At 48.2% G+C, this 19009-nt stretch overlaps 1 protein-coding gene across 3 annotated transcripts; it reads left to right on the top strand.

The window, feature by feature from the left end:
* The first annotated feature begins 656 nt into the window (after positions 1 to 656).
* On the top strand, positions 657 to 18086 carry ORAI2 (ORAI calcium release-activated calcium modulator 2). Of its 3 annotated transcripts, none has more exons than XM_032130382.1 (4): positions 657 to 2137; positions 4614 to 4659; positions 7519 to 7759; positions 13175 to 18086. In XM_032130382.1, exons 3-4 carry the CDS (start codon positions 7532 to 7534, stop codon positions 13718 to 13720), a joined length of 774 nt encoding a protein of 257 aa, XP_031986273.1. In that variant the 5' UTR covers positions 657 to 2137; positions 4614 to 4659; positions 7519 to 7531; the 3' UTR covers positions 13721 to 18086. The 3 variants fall into 3 exon arrangements, with proteins under 3 accessions (XP_031986273.1, XP_031986272.1, XP_031986270.1); XM_032130381.1 differs by lacking the exon at positions 657 to 2137 and adding an exon at positions 2660 to 2809; XM_032130379.1 differs by lacking the exon at positions 657 to 2137 and adding an exon at positions 2660 to 2940.
* Positions 18087 to 19009: the final 923 nt, after the last annotated feature.

Genomic DNA, 19009 nt, shown 5'->3' with positions numbered 1-19009 from the left:
ATCAAGTAATGTGGCACACATGAAAATATGGAAAAGGTGTTAGCTGCATGTCACTTACTTTTTGCTTTTGAATTGGAACAATACCTTTTCCCAAAGATTGTGTGTAAAGCCTCTGAATCCTGTGGCAGAAAGGCTTGGAATGGAATCATTTTGCTTGTGCTCAGCTTCCTGTAATGACACCTGCCTTTCTCTCTGCTTGAGCTCTCTGCTTTGCACTTTGGATTCCCTGGTAGGAATCATAACATCTCTCTATATATTTACTTATTGGTGCTTCAATGAAAAGCATATGCAGTGGTGGTTTTACTTGTAACTCTGGTTTTTGTCTCTTCAGTGTATCTTTAATTAGAAGTGCCTGCTGGCTTTCAGACGTGCTCATCCCAGAGCCTTGCATCCAGAATGCGGTGCTACTTCTTTTCAAGCCTTGGTTAATGCCAAATTATTTTAAGCAAAAACAGTAAAAAGAGAGAATCTCTTTTTAGATTTCGCCTTTGTTGAATAGTGCTGCCAGAAATCCTGCATTTTGTCTGAGCTGGCTTTATGTAATGGCTTCTCAGTGGTGTTAACTGTGGTGGCTGGGAAGCAGATGTGACCAATTGCAAGTGATGTTTGTGTTTAGTTCCCCTGTACATACCCAAGGGCTTCAGAGGTGGGTAACTTCTGACCTGCAAGGTCCATATCCCCTCTGCCCCCCAGGTTAGAGATCTGCATGGAACTGTTTTCTGCTCAATCTCCACAGGGGCAGGTGCTGCAAGCTGTGGCAGTGTTTCATTCAGATACAGGATGGATGTTCTGCAGCTGGCATTTTCCCTGTGGAGTGATTATTTATGAGCATTGCTTCACGTGCATCCCCCTTAGGGCAGGCAGACCCTATGGATACTGTGTTGTAAGATGAGCCATAAAAACGTGAGGGGTTTTTTATGGGCAGAGAAGAACCGAGAGTCTCACAAATAAAGATGTTCTGCCTCTGAGCTTGTCAGGTCTTTGAGCTGAGTAAGTGCTGTTCTGCATTAAGCAGAGCAGATGCTGCTGAGTGAGGACACGCTTCCCTCAGCCATGAGGAAGGTGAACTCGAGTTTGTCCTGGTGATTGAACAAATTCAGGTTGTGTGGCCTCATCCTGCCTCCCTAAGACGCCACCGTTACCCGCGCTGAATTATTCATGCTCTGTTTTCTGGGAATGCCGAGTTTGTAGGTGAAATCTGTAAACAGCAGAGAGCATGTTGGTGAAGGTGGGATCTGCCTCACGCTCTGTCTCGCCGGGGTGGCTGAGTGTAGCAGTAGGAGCTGTATTTGGTAGGTGTAGCTGTGAATTCCCATAAACACTCCGCCGCGTTGTGGTTGTTCGTGGCAGTACGAGCTCGTTGAGAATACAAAGAACTTCAAAGGGAGGTTTCAAGGGATGTTTCTTCGTTTAGAATAAAATGCAAATGCGATGTGACCTCAAAACGGAGAAAACGTCATCCATGGAGTAGAAAAGGGGAAGTGCTCCCGTGCATAGTAAAATCAGGAACAACTCTACAACTGCTTCCTATTCCAAATAGGGCACCAACAAAGCGGTAATAACTTACAGGCTTGAAACTGCCAAGGAGTTTGACCTGCTTACACTAAATTCGTGCTCTGGGTTGTTTTCTAGAGGAGTCCTTCTCCTTTCTCTGATGGAGATTAACCCTCAAGGGCTAAAGTTTGCTCTGTTCCATTTCTACTCGTGTATGTGCGTATGTGGGACCCCGAGAGACAGCAGTGTTAGTGCTGAAACCGAGCAGGGGTATTCCCGCTCTCAGAGGTGAAAAGCACACTCAGGATAACACGTATCTGTCTCTTTATTAGCCTTTTAAGAGTTGTTTTCCTTTGTTCCCTCCCCCAGGCAGAATGGAATTCAGGAAGATGGGATTACCCTGTGATAAAGCTGACCCATTGTGCTGCCTTTCAGCATTTTCTTTATCTCATTTCCAGGGAAGGAGCTCCCTCTCTTTCCCATAAGGCTGTCCCTATCCTTTTGATGGGTTTATACAGGATTTCCTGCTGAGTCAATAGCGGAGGAGTGCAGGGAGATAGCAGTCGGGATTCGCAGGGAGCCTGTGCTCAGCCGGAGGAGGTTCAGCCCGGCGGAGGCAGAGCAGCGCTGCCTTTTGACTTATGTAAGTGGCGACTTTTTGCTGTATAATTAATAATTGTAATAAAAGCACATTTGCATCCCATTGCACCAATACCTTCTCTGTGGCAAGATTTAGAGATAACGCAAGGTCCAGACCCACTAACACCTTTACCCAGTGGGTGGGTTTCAGCCCGACCGCGACTTTAGGGATCCGCAGACCTGATTTTTTTTTTTTTTGCCCCCCACAGATGCATGCTCACAGCGGGACTCCCGAGCGCTGCGGGAGCGGCTCCGTGCCGGGGGGATGCCCTTTCTCTATAACCGCTGAGTCCATCCCCCGTTTCGTGAGACCCCCAGGCCCCCCGAACGGCTCCCCCGGGGGCGCAGGGGGCGAGCGTGGCCCCGGCTCCCCGGGAGGGGCGGGGGGCGCCGGCCCTTGCGGGTCGGGGGCGGGCGGGGGTCGTGTCCCCAGGCCCCGCCCCCGCCGCCGAGGGGGCGTGGCCGTTCCGGCCGCGGGCCAATGAGCGGGCGGTCACGTGCGGGGGCGTGGCGGCGCTGCCCCCCCGTTTCCTGCGGGTCACGTGGCCGGTGCCCGGCGTTGCCGTGGCAGCGGCGGAGGCGGCTCCGGCTCCTGCTCCCGATCCCGCTCCTGCTCCCGCTCCCGCTCCCGGTCCCTCTCCCGGGGCTACTGGCACGGCACCCGGACGGCAGCGCGGTGAGACACGGCCCGCCCCTGAGGCCGCATCCCGTCCGCAGGGGGCTCATCCCCAGCGGGGCCCGCGCTCTGGGGCAGCGGGCGGCGTCCCCTCAGGCGTGTTTGGGGTGTGGGGCACTCGTCCTGCAGAGGTGGGAGCATCTTCTGCCCGCGGGGCTGCGGGAGGAGGGGGTCTCGTGCTGCCCGGGGTGATGTGGGGGGAGCAGGATTCATCCTGCCTGAACAGGGATTCCCCTGCCCGGGGCGGTGTGGGGGAGACGCGCCTCGTCCTGCCCGGCCGGGGGCATCCCGTGCCGGGGTGGTGGTGGTGGGGTTCGCGCCTCATCCTGCCTGGCTGGGGGCACTCCGCTGCACCTGGACAGGGTGAATGGGAAGGGTCCGCTGTGCGCAGAGAAGGGGGTCCCGTCCTAGCCGGCAGTGCTTTGGAAGTGCCGTGGGAGGCAGAAGGCAGGCCAGCTGCCGTGGGATATATCCGGACAGGGATCCCTTTCGCTGGAGTGCTGTGGGGGAGACACCTCCATCATACGGTGCGGGGAAGCCCCTGCCCCAGGGTGCTTTTGGAAGAGGGAATCGAGGGATTGGGTGCCATCCTGCCTGAGGAGTTGTGGAGGATTCTTGGGACGCTGGATCGGGATGCAGTGGTAGGAGGTTGCATCCTGCCTAGGAAAGATCCTCTGTCCAGGTTGCCTGTGGAGGGAAAGGTCCTAGATGGGAGGGGTTCTCATCCTGGCTTGAGGGATCCCCTGTTTGAGGCTGCCGTTGGAGGGGAGATCCTCGCTGTGTGGGATCACCTCCTGCCCAGGGTGTGCTGAGGGTGGCTGGGGAGGAGGAGGAGGAGAAATCCCCTGCTCAGGCAGTGCCCCGTGAGGAGGATCCCGGCTGTGGTGGTGGGACCGAGGCATCACATCCTGCCTGAGAGGTGATCCCCTGCTCCCACAAGGGTGGTCACAGCTATGGAGTGTTCACACCCTGCCTGGGTACTCTTGACACCCTAGGGGTGCTGCTTGGGGGAGTCCCAAGCCAGAAGAGAACATAGCAAGGGGTTTCCCACGGCAAAGAGGGCTTGAGCTCATGGGGGTGGAGTAGCAGGGATTGGGATTTGGTTTAGCCGTGGTCTGCAGGGGCTTGAACAATGTTAGACAGGGAAGGAAGGGACTGGCACAAACGCACAGTTTGGGGGTGTGGGGCAGAAACCTGGGACTGGGGAGGGGGCTGGCATCCCAAAACCAGGCAGAGGAGCTGCCAGTGCTGCAGACAGTGCTCTGTGGGCGACTGAGCACGCCAGTGGTGGGAGGGGGATCCGCACAACTCGGCCCTGGTGGTGTCGGCTTCATTCCCAGCTGTGGAGAAATCCCCACACATGCCCTGAGATGTGAGGAGGTAATAGCTTTCCCTTTTCCAAAGGACAGCACTTGGCAGGTTAGGAAAATCAACATAAGGGAGCAATCAGAGAGAGCTTTCTGTCCTACCAGTGCGAGATGAAGTGGGGTCAGATGCGTTGGTGGTGCAGTGGAAGTGAGCGAAGACACAGCTGGGATGGACTCTGCCAGGGCTGCCTGAGGAAAAGGTCTCCTGGAGAATTCCTCATTCCCCATCCAGAACTCAGCAGCCCTGTGCAGTCAAACCCTGTAGGATAGTTATTTCTGTAAGAACAAGTATCCTAAACCTTTAACTTTGCAAGGCAGAAAGGTGAATTCTCCAGAATAAGCCTTCCCTGATGCAGATGAAGGCTGAAAAGTATTTCCAGAGTAAAACTGCTCCAGCTACAGCACATGTAAAATGCTTCTTTGGTCTTGTGTTTCAGCCCTTGGAGCCCTCCACCCAGTCCCTCCATGTCCATAGCCAGCAAGGTGAGTTTGACTTCCTGGCACTGCTTGTTTGGGTTACATTTGTGTTTATGGATTTTATTCTGAAGCTGTTTACTTACTTGAGAACATCTCTTGAGCTGCTGCAGAGTGAAAATTCAGCCTTGTGGTATTTTTAGCTTATTTTTTTAAGGAAAGAAGCAGATGTGATTGGGTTCTCTTGCCCTCTCTCTGTAACCTCTGAATTCATTTGTCTTTTTAATGGAATTTGTCCCAGGGGTCAAAGTTTCCTACATAGAAACTTCCTAAGTATTTTGTGAAAATAAATGGCAGAGTAGAGGCCATCACTGTCCCAGCTGGGGACAAAGTGACTAAATTCACTCCACGGTATACATTGCAGGATCCACACAGGATGTTGTCACAGGAAACAGCATCATAATTTTGCTGCTCACAGACTGTGTCTTCCTCCAGTCCTCCCAGGAGGCTTTTTTATTCTATAAAATAGGTGATTCTTGTCTTTTCTGGAAACACAAATCAAGCAGGAAGGTTTGTCCCCGTTATTCATTCTCTTCTTGTTTTTATTATGGCATGAATGTTCTATTATTGCCTTTCTGTTTGTTTGTTTGTTTTGGGGGGGGCTTTTTGTTACTTTTAAATATTTTGAAAACTCTTGAGCAGGTCAGGAACCTCCCTGGAGTGTTCCAGGGGCTGTAATAATGGCCTTCTCAAAATCTGCTCAGGAATCATCTTGTGCTGCCGTCCTTGTTATGTCTGAGGGAGCTGGAACCTGAAAGCCCCCCCGTGTTCAGGAGGGACAATCTTGGACCTGCAGTGCTTTATTTGCTAATCTTTGTTATTGTGCCTGAAACAGCTTCCTTCCCTTTTAGAAACAGCATTCAGAGTTGTGGGCCGTGTATGTCCTTTTGATCTTTGCCACTTCTCCAAGTCTCCCAGCAGTCATGGCTTTATTAGCTGTCCCCATGTGGCCCCTGTACATGGGGAGCTGGGGGGATGCAGGCAGGGCTGAAAGGTGCCTGTGACCTTGAGAGGTGGTGCTGGGACTAATTAGTGCCACACACCAGGTGTGATTCTGGGCAGCATCTCCTCCTGGGAGCTGGTGAGTGTTCTGTAGCCAGAAGGTGCTGCTCTGGTGTCTCTGTCTGCCACCACCACAGCGCTCAGTGGCGGAGTTGTGAGTGAGGGGATTAAACAAAGAATCGTGGTTTCCGTTCTTTGGAAGGCTGAGTTAGTTTCAGATGTCTGTCAGAGTGGGAAATTTTTGCACAAAACATTTCATGGATGTTGTTCTGTGTCTGGGCATCACCACAGCCATTTGGCAGCAGCCTGGGGACATGGTGGTGTAAGGCATCCACCACCTGGAATATTCTTGCTGCTTTCATACATCTCTCAGTGTAATCCCTTGAATCCAAAAGTTATGGAATTTCCTGGAAGCAGCTGGCTTTTCCCCTTGGAATTGCCTTTTCCTTTCCCTCTGCTCAGAGCTGCTGGTGGAAGTAAGGGAACAGGATTCGTGGTCAGATGTGGCTGATAAATGGAGTGTGAGCAGCTCAGGAAATATAACTTCCCACTGCAAAAGCTTGGGAAGTTCATTTGTTAACCCTACACAGCATTCAGCTCTGTTCTTATCGTGGGAGTTTGGGGGAGAACTGTGCCCATCTAAACGGAGCTGTGATGAGCAATGCTTTAAACTGAAAAAAACTGGTGTGTTGGTTTGAAAGTAAACCAGTGGGAGAAATTACACACAAATACCTTGAGACAGACTTCAGGTCGGAGTTACAATTTAATAGAAAGATTACAATAGGTGCAATGATACAGAAAAACAGACTTAAACCCACAAAGTCAGAATACAACGTGGCCCCTGTTAGTCAGGGTGGTGGTTGCAGTGCTGTTGAAGTGATGGTTGCAGTCTTGTCGAAAGTAGTGGTCCTGTGGATGGTCTGGCCCTCCTGTGGAAGTTCGGGTCCTCCTCTGGATGTCCAGTGGTGGTTGTGTTCAAGTCCCTAAATACATACATACAGTCAGATTCAGGCGGGAAGGTTCAGTACCTCCCCCAGGGCGGGGAATTTCACAATGGAATGATGTGATCCTATGAGTCACAGGATATTTTGGGGAGTCCTTTATGGCCTAGGTCGTTACAGCTGCTCATTCGTGCCGTTGAGCCATTATGGCCCATTGGCAGGGATGACCCCCTTGAGCTGGGTGTGGTTATCATGGCTGAGTTAATCAATTTGTGAAGACAAAGAAACACCACCCTGCCATGCAGCGTTTGCCTCCTTCCCTTATCTAACACCCAACTTGCAGCCTGGGGGGTCGGTGGTGCACTGTGCAGCTCCTGCAAACGACCATTAACTGTTCATCAGGAATAATGTAGATGGGAGTAGAATACATGGTTTGGTTACACCGCACGTTGTAACCCAGGAGGAAGGTTTCCAAAGGAGCAAAAAGTGACTCCCTGAACTGGGGTTACTTTGGTACTCTAAGGAGATGCATTTGGAGCCAGCCCATGATGCTCTGGGAAATGAACTGTCAGCTCAGAACAAAGATAAGATGGGGGCTAAGAGTATTTATGTAAAACACTTTTTTATTAGCGAGAAGGAATTAAAGGGCAAAGTTGAGGTGCCTGATCTGAAATGAAAATCCAGATGCTATGCAGCCTTCCTTAATTCCTGCTGCAGTAGTTCCCGAGTGTACCTTTGTTATCTTTCCTAGTTCTCGTGGTCATTTTTGGCCATTATGGATGGTCCTTTCTCAGTTCTGTCTTTGTTATTTGGTCCATCATTTTTCACTGACCAAGGGCAACTTTGTTCAGCTGTAGCTTTTCCAGTAGTTGATGCTCATCTTGTCCACCACCCCCTCTTGAACATGACTGTTTTGTTCCCTCAGCATTTCTCTCATCATGAGTTCTGAATTAAATGTTCCGGTGGATCCGTCCACTCCTGCTTGCTGCTCTGAGCCTGGCACAAAGGGCATGGATTATCGGGACTGGGTCCGGCGCAGCTACCTGGAATTGGTCACATCCAACCACCACTCTGTTCAAGCTCTTTCCTGGAGAAAACTGTACCTGAGCCGAGCCAAGCTGAAAGCCTCCAGCAGAACCTCTGCTCTGCTCTCTGGATTTGCAATGGTATGTGTGTTTTATAGATTTTTGAACTGTGAAGGTTTTTGGGTTCCCTAAAATCAACTGTTAATCAGTGTTTTCCTCCTGGGAAGAAGCAGGCAGTTGTTTCCTGAAGAGACAAGATGCATCCGCCTTGGGAGTTTCTGTTTGGCTGCTGCTGCAAAGTTTGAGGCTGGCTGTCTCACTGCAGCGGGGATAAGTGAGCTGTCTAACAGCTCCAACCCACACACTCCCAAGTCAGCCCTTTAAAAATACTAATCCCCTACCTGCAACTGATCCTAAGTGCTCCAACAGCATTGCTAATCAATCCAGGACCTCCTTTGGCCCCGAGGCTGTCCGGTGCTGGCTGCCTTCATGCGAGGCTGCTCTTGGGCGTGGAGCACTTTCAGGCCCCTGTGGTTGCTGTGGTCCTGAACGTTATTTTAATTTCTCTGTGTGTTTTCTCAGGTCATGGTGTCTAAAATAAGGTGGAGGTTGGGTCACAGTTTGCCAAAGTGAAGTTTGCATAGCGTGATCAGGGAGATCGTGTTGTACCACTGAGGTGTGAGAAGAGGCCCTGAGCCTCAGACCTGGTGTCAGAGGGCTCTGCAGCCTGCAGGGAGCCAAACCTGGTATATTTTTGTCAGTGCTGCCTATTGGCTGTGATCCCTGGTGCTTGCTTTCCGCTGTGCAGCACTTGGGTGTTATTTGGAAGCAATTTGCATAGGTCAGAACCATGTCAGGAGTGAGCAAATAAGACTGACACAGTCAGTGGTCCAGTGCTCAGGCCTGTCTGAGCTGTGTGTTAAAACACCACCATGCTGTGTCAGTGTGAGCCCCTTCATCTCCCCTCTGCTTTTGCTTACTGGGAGTGAGAATTGAAACCAGTTTGGGGGAGGTTTCCTGTTCAGGAAATGGGCAGGTCTGGTTGTTCCCGAGGTTTGTCAGCAGAGGGGCAGAGGGCAATGCCTGGGTGGCATGGGACATGATGTGAAGATGTTTCATCCTGCAGCTCAGAAGCTGTGGGGGGAAAAGATAGATCTCAAGAACTTTCCAGATAGCCTTTCTTGCTTTATTTTAGCTTCTTCCGCTGCTTTTTCTTCCCCCAACCCCCCAGATCATGAATCATCCGTAACATTACAACAGTCTGGGATGATGAAGTTGGTCACCCAAAGTGAAGCTGGAAAGCTGCAGGTGGGGGTTTCAGTGGGAGCAGGCTGGAGTGGGGACAGGGTACTCAGTTGCTTTGTCATTGCTCTCCACTCTCTGGCTGTGTGCAAAAGATGCTCTTAAAAACTTTTCACAAAGTCTGTGTTGATTTGTAACCAAACATGTGTGCTGCAGGGGCAGAAGGTCCCTCCCTCCTCTTTTTGAGAAAGCTGGGTGCTCTCCTGTAGACTTCTCTCACTCAGGAGTTTGCTTACTCTAAAAATCCTCTTATGTGCATGCCCTGTGTGCTTCTGATTGCTGGAGTCCTGTTGTGACTGTTGTCTTTAACATGATTATTAAATTAACATTTTGTATTGCTGGGGACTGACCCAGCAGCGTGGTCACACAAGGTGTCTGTGCTGGGGTGTGCTGTCACTGGCATCACTGGCGCTACTGGGAGTCGGGGGCTTGCAGCCCACCCACACTGCAGGGCCGAACCACATCTCTGAGAACAAAGCACGCTTTCTCAACTCTCACAGCAGAAAGTTGCTGAAAGTCTTTGGCAAACCCACAAAATTAACCATTGGTTTTACATTCTCTTTGAACTGTTTAAAGTGCAGTTGAATATACACAGGTGTAAGTGATGTTAATTATGCTCCCTGGCCTAACACAAGAAATAGACCTGAAATCAGTAACTAAGAAAAAAAATCTCTTGCAATAAGGAATTCTCTTTATTAGCAAGCTTTTCCCCCAGCTGATTGGAAAGCTGAGGTATTTGTTCCTACTGGCTCATTTCTCCACTGGTAGTTTGGCATGCAGGTATTTAGGTATTTAGTACACGGATGTTTGCCCTCTAATAAGAGCACCTCTTTGGCTATCGATGAAAGAAGAGAAGTTATTTAGAAATAAGTATGTGTAGACGTGGCACTTAGGGACACGGTTTAGTGGTGGATTTGGCAGTGCTGGTGTAGTGGTTGGATTCTGTGATCTTAAAGGTGTTTTCCCATCTGAACCATTCTGTGATTCTATTAAATAGTTTCCCCAAAGCCTCGAGTGCATTTAACTACATAAACAAATGTCATGCAGGGCTTGGCTATTGCTTTATTTAATTCCCTGTCAGTGTGTTTGATGCAAGCTTGTTCTGTATTGGCTGAAATTATTGTGAGCTGATGGACATTCAATCAACAGGCGGTGGCTCTGATCCAGCTCCTTCTGGACAGGCTGCAGAATGATGCAAACCTTCCTCATTATCATCTCTGGTATTTCTGGCAGAGCACTGGGCAGGTCAGGAGGATGTGAGTCATTCCAATGCCAGGTTTGCTTGGAGGTGGGTTGTAGGGAAGCTGTATCTGCCTCGAGGAGGCTACAAATAAAGGAAATTTAGAGGGAGCTTAGGAAACCTCCTTAATAATTTTCCTGATGGAAATAAGAGCTATTACTGCTAATCCATCTTCTCAATACTTGTCCAATTGCTACAGGATATGTATTTGATTAAAAAAACCAAACCAAAACAAAAATGCCGACAGATCTACTGGAGCGATTGTTTTTACAGTCTGCCAAACCATCTGTGTGAATGTGTCATGGTTTATGTTAAGCCATTTGTCACCCTTTTGCCTGATATTATCTGTCCTGGTCTAAATTTCTCAAGATAGATTACATCTTTGTTGTGGACAGTCTGAGTTATACTGGTCTAAAACCCACCATTATTGCATGTATTTAATTGCAGTTTAATTCTAAAATGTTGTAAGCACTTGATCCTGTAATTCTGGAGTTCAGCTGGGTGATTCTCAAGCTTAAAATTAAGCCTGTGCTGAAATATTCCATGGCTTGTCAGAGAGCTCAGCCTTGCAAAGTTGCTTCTGGGAAGAGGTTAAAATAAAGGGGGCTATTACATGGAAGAGTATAATTGTATCAAACATGACATATTAATAGTTTTACAGGCTAGGCAGCATATTTAATGATTTTTAAATGGGTTATGTCAGCTTGTCCTCTTTCTCTTATCCCGGTCAGGGAATGACATGACAGCCTGTGCTGGGTAGAGCAATAAGAGTTCACTCACCTTTTCAGTACTTGAGTGGGTTAAATGAACTGTTTTTCTGCCTTGCTGCCCTATCTGGATTGTTGATGTTTTTCCCTGAAATACCTCTTACTGAGCCATCAGTCAGTGTTAAAAATTCATCACATTGCACAGCTGAAGCTTGCCCTGGGGAATAGGTTAGTCTGGGAGGAAACATCCAATTAGCTGAGAAGTGCTGCTCATGTGAAGGATAACAAGCAGAAATTGATATGTTGACATCAGCCAGGCTTTCAGCTTTAATATAAAGCTAAAAATTGGACATGCAGGTACAATTCCCATTCAGCTGTGTCTCTGGCTATTACAGCACCCCATAATGAACAATGTACCTGCAGGTTTTCCTGGCTGATGGGGCGTGACTGGCAACCACAGTGCTGTACAAATTCATTGTACAGTGAAGCAGAGAATAAGTCTGATCTCCTCCCTCTCAAATCAGTATAGGGGGAACTGCAAAGGGAACGTACACAAGGCAACATGAAATGTGTTCTAATTAATTGACCTTGCAATTGATAGTGAAGCCAATCCTGTGTTAGGATTTTCTCTGATGTACAACAAGAACTACTGTAAACTGCAACCAGGAGCCTATGAAAACAAACAAATAAAGGGAAAACCCCAACGTGTTCATGATCAGAACAGAAGGCTGGGAATGCCCAAGAACTGTCACAGTATTTTTCGTGTCTCAAATATCTTAAATAGTTGATGTAGCTATAAAATCCAGACTTGCAGAGATTGACCATTTTCCACACGTGTTGTATCTTGTTTGCTGGTAAATGTGTTCAGACTTGACTGTGATCTGATGGGCTTCAGAGCAAATGCAGGTAAGGCAGCAGTCATGCCAACTGGTTTCCATTCTCTTTAATCCTTTTCAGGGCTTCCAACAGGGACTACATGAGCATACCCCTAATCTTCCAGTGCCTAAATAATATGATTATAAGTAATGCCAGAGCAAGTGGTGCAGGTGATTATACAGAGCCTGAAATGGCTGCTCAGGGGAGTCTCATGTGAAGTCTGGATAACGTAATCATGAGTCAGTTCTGCAAATCCTTCTGTGTCCCAGAATTGAGTGTAGATTTGAAGCTTTGCCTTCTCATGATGTTCTTGAGAGGGCCTTCTTTCCAGCAAGCTGTGCTGGGCTGGAGCAGCAGGTCAGCTGGGATCACCAGAGCTTTTCCTTGCTGCCAAGAGAGTTAACTTTCCTGCAAATCATAAAGTGCAGCTGCAGATCCAAGCCAGCTGCTAGAGAGGAATGTTTGATAGTCTTGTCCACTGCTTTTGTAGCTTCTCTTAGCAGAAGGTTTGTGCAGTCCTTTCAGGGATGCCGCCACACAGAAGTACTGGTTTGCTTCATAGGTAGCTTAAGTAATCGTACAAGTTCTTATGCTAAACCAGTTAAGGGGACTCCAGTTCTGATCTCAAAAGAGCCTCCTGCTCTCTTGCACATATTCTGCTTTTCAAGCTTTATTTGATTAAAATAAAAAAAGCTTAAGAGACCTGCTGTATGATAGCTCTTCTTTTGGGAAGCAGACTCCTGAGTTGCTGAGCACACTCATAAGTTGGTAGCGGTCAGCTTCTGCTGAGTGTATCACTAAGTTATTACCTCTCAAGGGAGAAATTTGAGGATATAAATAACTTAAAAGTTATTTATCTGGGCATATTTGTAATAAAAGCAAACGTAAACTGTTCTGAGAATAGAAGGCAGTTATTTTAACTATGGGCTAACTTAAGTTGTAAAGTAGCTTGTGTGTTTCCCATGCTGGGTAGTGAAACCTGGCTGGCCACTGGCCAGAGGAGCTGCTTGGTTTTGCTTTTCTTTACACGCCTGAAGTTGAAACTTCCTGCGCTGCAGCCGCAAGGAAGGAGTGGCAGGAGAGGGTGTGATGGTGGGTTATAGCAGGCTGTCAGCTGCCTCCCAGCCCCATGTGGCATCTAATGAGCTCCTTCTGTTGTGTGCTGGGTTTGGGGCAGTCCTGTGGCTCATGGTGGCAAGGAGAGACATGTTCTTTGAGAAAACCACAGCCTCAGAAGGGCCACAGCACAGGCAGGCAGCACAGGCATCCTCGTGGGTGACAGCAGTGATCCATCTGGGCTGCCATTCCAGAAAGCTCTGGAGTGTGTACTTGACCTTAGGTGTTCTTCCTGAATCAAGATGCTTTCCTGGCTGAAAGCCTTGAAAAGAGGAAAGCCAGCAGGTGTTGACAAGCTCTCTGTTCCTTCCCCAGGTCGCCATGGTGGAGGTGCAGCTGGAGGTGCAGTACAAATACCCCCAGATGCTGCTGATCGCCTTCAGCGCCTGCACGACGGTGCTCGTGGCTGTTCACCTCTTTGCCCTCCTCATCAGCACCTGCATCCTGCCCAACGTGGAGGCTGTGAGCAACATCCACAACCTGAACTCCATCAGCGAGTCCCCGCATGAGCGCATGCACCCCTACATCGAGCTGGCCTGGGGCTTCTCCACCGTCCTGGGAATCCTCCTTTTCCTTGCGGAGGTCGTGCTCCTGTGCTGGATAAAATTCCTGCCAGTGGGCTCCATCCTGAAAAACGAGACCACCAACGTGGAGAAGCCCAGCAGCCACGCAGGGTGGCAGTCAGCACTGGTGTCCACCATCATCATGGTCCCCGTGGGTCTGATTTTTGTCGTCTTCACCATTCACTTCTACCGCTCCTTGGTGCGGCACAAAACGGAGCGGCACAACCGGGAGATCGAGGAGCTCCACAAACTGAAAGTGCAGCTAGATGGGCATGACAGAGGCATGCAGGTGGTGTGACAAAGCCTGCACGCTGCTCAGCCAGGGCTGAGAGCAAAACACCTGGTCTGCTGCTTGGTGAGACACACCAGGGAGGGATTGTCTTGAGGCTTAAATCTGTAAATGCTACTTGCCTGCCATTTCTAGCTGTGGGTTCTTGTGCTGTTCCACGTGCTGGGGGCTCTGCCCTGATTCTGGTCCCACACACTTGGTACTTAAGTTGACACTGCCGTGGTGTTCAAGGTCAAAACTTTATCTACCTTAACACTGGTAGCCAAAAATCTGTATCTTTTACAAATGCAATATTCTGTTGCCAAAAGTGAAACTGCATTGGCTGTCCCAAAAGCCATTGTGTGTCTGCGTGTGTGTGTAGGACCTGTCTTACATGTCAGAACTCCCTGGCTGTCAGTGCAGCCACAATTAACTGGCAGCTCATTCCTAGAGCAGAGCTGGTTAATGTGGGTACCTGCAGCTGACTCAAGGACATCCAGGAAAGCACAACAGAAACTGAGAATGTTGATCACTGTTGTTCCAAAGCAAGTATTCCATAAATACATAACCAGAAACAAAACAGCCTTAGCTTTTATGTTCTTTTCTTGCTATTCTTTACTATATTTTTACAGCTTGGGAAGTAGAATTTTGAATTGCAGGAGGCTGGGAAGTTCTCTCGTACTTTCTTCAGCAGCATCTGTCACTTCAGATTGAGTAAGTGCCAAGATCATGTGTTTTTTCCCAATAAGAGGCAAGAGTGCCCAGGGAAGGCTTACAGGTGTTTTAGTTTTAACAAGGACATTCTTAAAACAGAACAGTGACAGGGAGTTTAATGAGACAAGACTCTGAAGGACTAACAAAGCAAGTTTCAAGGAGGTAAAGGAGTGACAGCAAGTATTGTAGAAATCTGCCACCGTGTCTTCTTCATTTGTGCATTGCTGCAATGCCTTTTGCCTGGTTTGCTGGAGACAACAAGCCCAGTCCTGTGTTATTTCGTCATTTGGGGTTTGGTTTTTTTTCTTCTTTTAATTGGCTGTAGCGTTTTTCTGTCAGAAATGAATGCTTCCCTCTCCCTCCACCAAAGCAGACAACTCCTCTGGTGGAACCTGGAGCTGTCCTGGCGAGCCTGATGGAGCTGGATCTGGCAGGAATGCTGTGTGCCATTAAAGAGCTATCCCTTTCCTTTGAGCTCATTTCTTTTTTCAGCAGCTGAGACAATGACACTTGCATGTCTGTGTTGCTTAGCAAGGGAAGCTTGTAAATTCCATAGCATCCTTGTGGGTGAAAACTTCTGTAAAAAAACCCCAATTTTATGATTTTTGGTAATTTTGTGGAGAGAAAAGAGTGTTTTGCAATCATCAGCTCTTTTAAGGGAAAGTCAGGCTTTCTGCCACACAGGGCTGCAAGAAGCATAAGCACATTTTCTTGGCCCTGATCCTGTGCTGGTTTCCTCCTCTGCACTCCAGAACTGCAGTTTCAGAGTCTCTGAGGCCTTATAGGTTTCTGAAATCATTAAGGATGTTTATAATGTTCTATTTAACCCTGGTCTCTTATTCCACTGGGATTTGAGGACTCTAATGGCAGTTTATTACATGTCAGCTTCCCAGAAGGGAGAGCACACGCAAACCCCAGGGCAGCAGGGTGAGACTGTCCCAATATTCCTCTCTGGCGAGGGCCTTGGGAAACCAACTCTCATCTCTCTTGTTTACATGCGAATGTGAGCGTTGCTGAACAAGTTGCTTAGCACTGTGTCTGTGGCTTTCATCTGTTGTTCTTGCTGCAGTTGGCATGTACCATATTGGCTGATGTGCAGCAAAGAAAATAGTCTTTGTGTGCTAAATGACTAATCTGTACTCATGTGCATATGCAAAAAACAAGGAGTGTCCTCCAGGAAGCGGGGTGGTCGTGAAATTCATACGAACTCCCCAGGACTCTGCCCTCTCTCCCTCCTCTTTCTACCATAATAAAAATTAAAAGGTTTATACAACAGAATCAGAGTTGAGTTTTCTGCCAAGTGCTACACGTGTCGGCTCCTCCACCAACAGAATTTCTGTTGTGAGGCCAGAGCCAGAGCAGATGGGCTGAATCTCTCATCTGCACTTTGCACTCTCCTTTAACATCAGTAATAGTAGGACTTTGTGTGCTGAGGGGCTCAGGAGGCTGTTGAGGAAAGTATTGCACCATTTTTGCAATATCTCTTTAAAAGGTTTCCTCCTGTGCATACAGTGCTGCAAAAGCAATGCAGTTTGTTTGGGAACAGCCAAATCGTTCATTTAATTTTTTCAAATGTAGTAAACTTCAGCAAATGAAGAAATGCAGTGGAAGCTGTGCTTTGACTTTGTAGCGTAACTCGTTGAGGCTTTGGTGGGATTGGATTCAAGATCAGTCTCAAGGCAGCACATCTGTGACTGGAGTGGGATCACCTTACTCCAGGGGGGAGTCTGAGGTACAGTTTAGGATGGTGTCCCAAGGGCAAATGCTCTTAAACCAGACTAATAACTTGCTTTCCCGTCTTTGCTTGCAGCTCTGTTTCATGTATCTCTCTGGGCACTGAATTCTCCCTTCCATGAGAAGCCCAGGGGGGTATTTTTGCTCTTTGATTCTCGAGGTTACCCATCACCTTTGTGCTGTAACTCCTTTCCCAGCAACAGCACTTGCTTTTCTTGCTCCTGCCTCTCTTCATACAACTTGTTTATATTTTCACCACTGTTGGGTCCAGACTTGTGGTGCAGAAGGGTTACCTGTGGTACCAGCCACGGGAGTTCATCCATAAAGGAAGGAGTAGGGGTGTTGTAGTTGTCTGGCTGGGTGTTTCTGTGCTGCAGCACCAGAAAATCCTCCTTGCTCCTGCTGCTGTCCCCGTGGCTGTCAGCAGGATTCCCATCAGTCAAGCCAGCCTTTCCACGCTGTCACTGCTGTCCCAGCAGCTCTCTGTGTCACGTCTGGGTTTGTCTGCCTGTGCCTGGCCATGTCTGTCCTGTGCTGTCACCTCTCTGTCGTTCCTGGGCTGTCTGTCATTCTTGGAGTGTCCCAGGTTTTGTGTGGCTGCAATCCTGCAATGCCTGCAAGGAGATGCTTCTCCCAAGGGTTCCACCCTCAGCTGGGGATGTGTGTTGGCTTTCTGTGCCAGCTTTGGGCTCTGGGCTGCTGCAGTCTGGGGTTGCTGCTGCCCTAATTCTCACCCCTTTTGGGCTGTGGCTCTCTGGGCCGGTTATTGCCTTGTTTGAACTATTTCTCCAATTTTTGCACTGGAGCTTAGCAGCAGGACAGCCATGATCTTGCTTCAGAGTCCTGAGTCTTCCTTCAGATTTTTTTTTTTGGACAGTTTGCCCAGCAGAAAAATGCCTGGAACCCTGCCTGCTCCCCCTAAAGGAGGGAAAGAGCGCTCATGGGCAGGGGAACAACACTTCTTTGTATCATTCCTGAGCCTTGGTTTAGGGCAATGCCTCTCTCCCTTTCCCTCTTAGCAGGAGTAAAGAAGGGGCACGACTGCGAGCTGGAGGAGCAGGATCGGGTTCTCCCTTTGCCGTGTTCAGTGGCAGCTCTCACTCTGTGATCTCCCTATTTTTAACATCGCCCCGGGGCAGGCCTGGCTCCCTGTTTCAGTGGAGAGGAGGCTCTCGGGGAGACTTTACAACGGTGAGAGATGGAATAATGTTGGATTTGGCCATGTGACGGATGAAAGCGATACCGTGCGAGAGCCCCGGGTGCAGGGAGGGCTGCTGTAAGTGCTCAGATATCTGGAAGTGTTTATGGAGAGCACTGGGGTGGGTGCAGCTGCAGAGTGAACATCCTTCCACATCCTTCCACATCCTTCCGGTCCCTGGCTCTGGGATGTGGGGATGGGCAATCCCAGTTTGCCTCGAGGTTACCTGTGCTGGGCTCGGGGGTGGAGGTGCTCCTCCTGCCTTTCCAGGGGATTTCACAGTGTGCTTTCTCCTCTTTTCCTGCCTTCAAACAAACAAACCAAAGGCCTTGGATTTTCCCTGCTGCTGTAGATTTCTTATCTTTTAAATCTCATTGCATCAACTTCTAAGACAGCTTCCTCAACACTCCCTCAAGCTGCAATCTCAAATTCGGGGTGGGTATTTTCTGATTAACTCACAGGCTCTCTCTTCTACAGCCATCTCAAAGCAGTTGCAGTAATTAAAATTGACTGGCTGGATTTGGAGAGTATTCCCCTGAATCCTTGTGTGTCCAACTGGGAGCTTGCTTTCTGCCCAGAGGTGTGACAGCCATGACTGCTAAGAGGGGGAAAAAAAAAATCTGTGTTTTAGCTTTGCCTATTCTTGTTTTACCTCTGCATGAACAATATTTAATGTAGAACAACAAATGTATCTCAGTTATTGTCCAGCTGTGTGAGAGAAACTGGATAAACTTGCTCAGTTTTATGCTTCTTGGTGATTTCAGACTGATTTTTTGAAAGGCAGCTCAAGTCCTCCAGCATCCTCTATGGGTTAACTTGGGTTCTGCCTTTTTGAGAAAAAAAGCTTGGTCAGATACTATCGTTCTCCTTTTGCAATGCACAAGGAGATAACAATTAGATGCACTTCCTTTTAGTGAGGGTCTAGGTCTTGGCACATGTTTTACAAGGAGGTTAAGGTCACAAACAGCTGTGACCGGAATTCCTATAACAGGAAGACCATTAAAGATTGTCCTCTGTTAATAATACCAGCTTAGTGGACAAAATTACTTTTAAGTGCTCATTAATTAAGATTAAAACATCTTTATACTTTTCTCAGATTTCTATGGTACTTGACAGTTAAATTGTTAATAGTTTGTAACACTGCTAAACAGGATCTTCTGGCACTTTTTTCTGGCTTTTTGGGAGAGAATGTACATGAAGTTTTAAGGAGTAATACTGAACAGATGGGTGTGCAATTGCATTTTGATCCAAGGATGATGCCCAAGAGGCTGTTTGACAGGTGAAAAATGTCAAAAGACTGGCACAGCAATGCCTGTATAGTGACTAGAATAAGTTTTTGACTTCAAAAACACCAAGAAAAAGCCCTCACTTTTTGGCTCAGTATTTGATTATTTGCATTGTTTTCACATTTAAGATATCAGCTAGGACGAGCTGGAATCTTCTGGCAAGAACAGCAGCTTCCTGCATAGTTCGATCGAGGCAGAAAAATTCAGCCAGCAAATGCAGAGCACAAAATGAACTAGCACTGTGTAAGTTATTGTGGCAATCTGATTCATCAGAATCCATCATCTGCTTTCACTGTGGAGAGAATGGAGCAGCAGGGACACACACAGAAAGTGTTTTAGCAGCCTGAGAGCACAATATAAATGTAAAAGGGAGCATTGGAAATTGGG

This window comes from Corvus moneduloides, chromosome 20 (genome assembly GCF_009650955.1).
Source record: "Corvus moneduloides isolate bCorMon1 chromosome 20, bCorMon1.pri, whole genome shotgun sequence".
Lineage (NCBI taxonomy): Eukaryota > Metazoa > Chordata > Aves > Passeriformes > Corvidae > Corvus > Corvus moneduloides.
The sequence above is the reverse complement of the archived record's forward strand: the minus strand, read 5'-3'. Positions and strand labels throughout refer to the sequence as shown.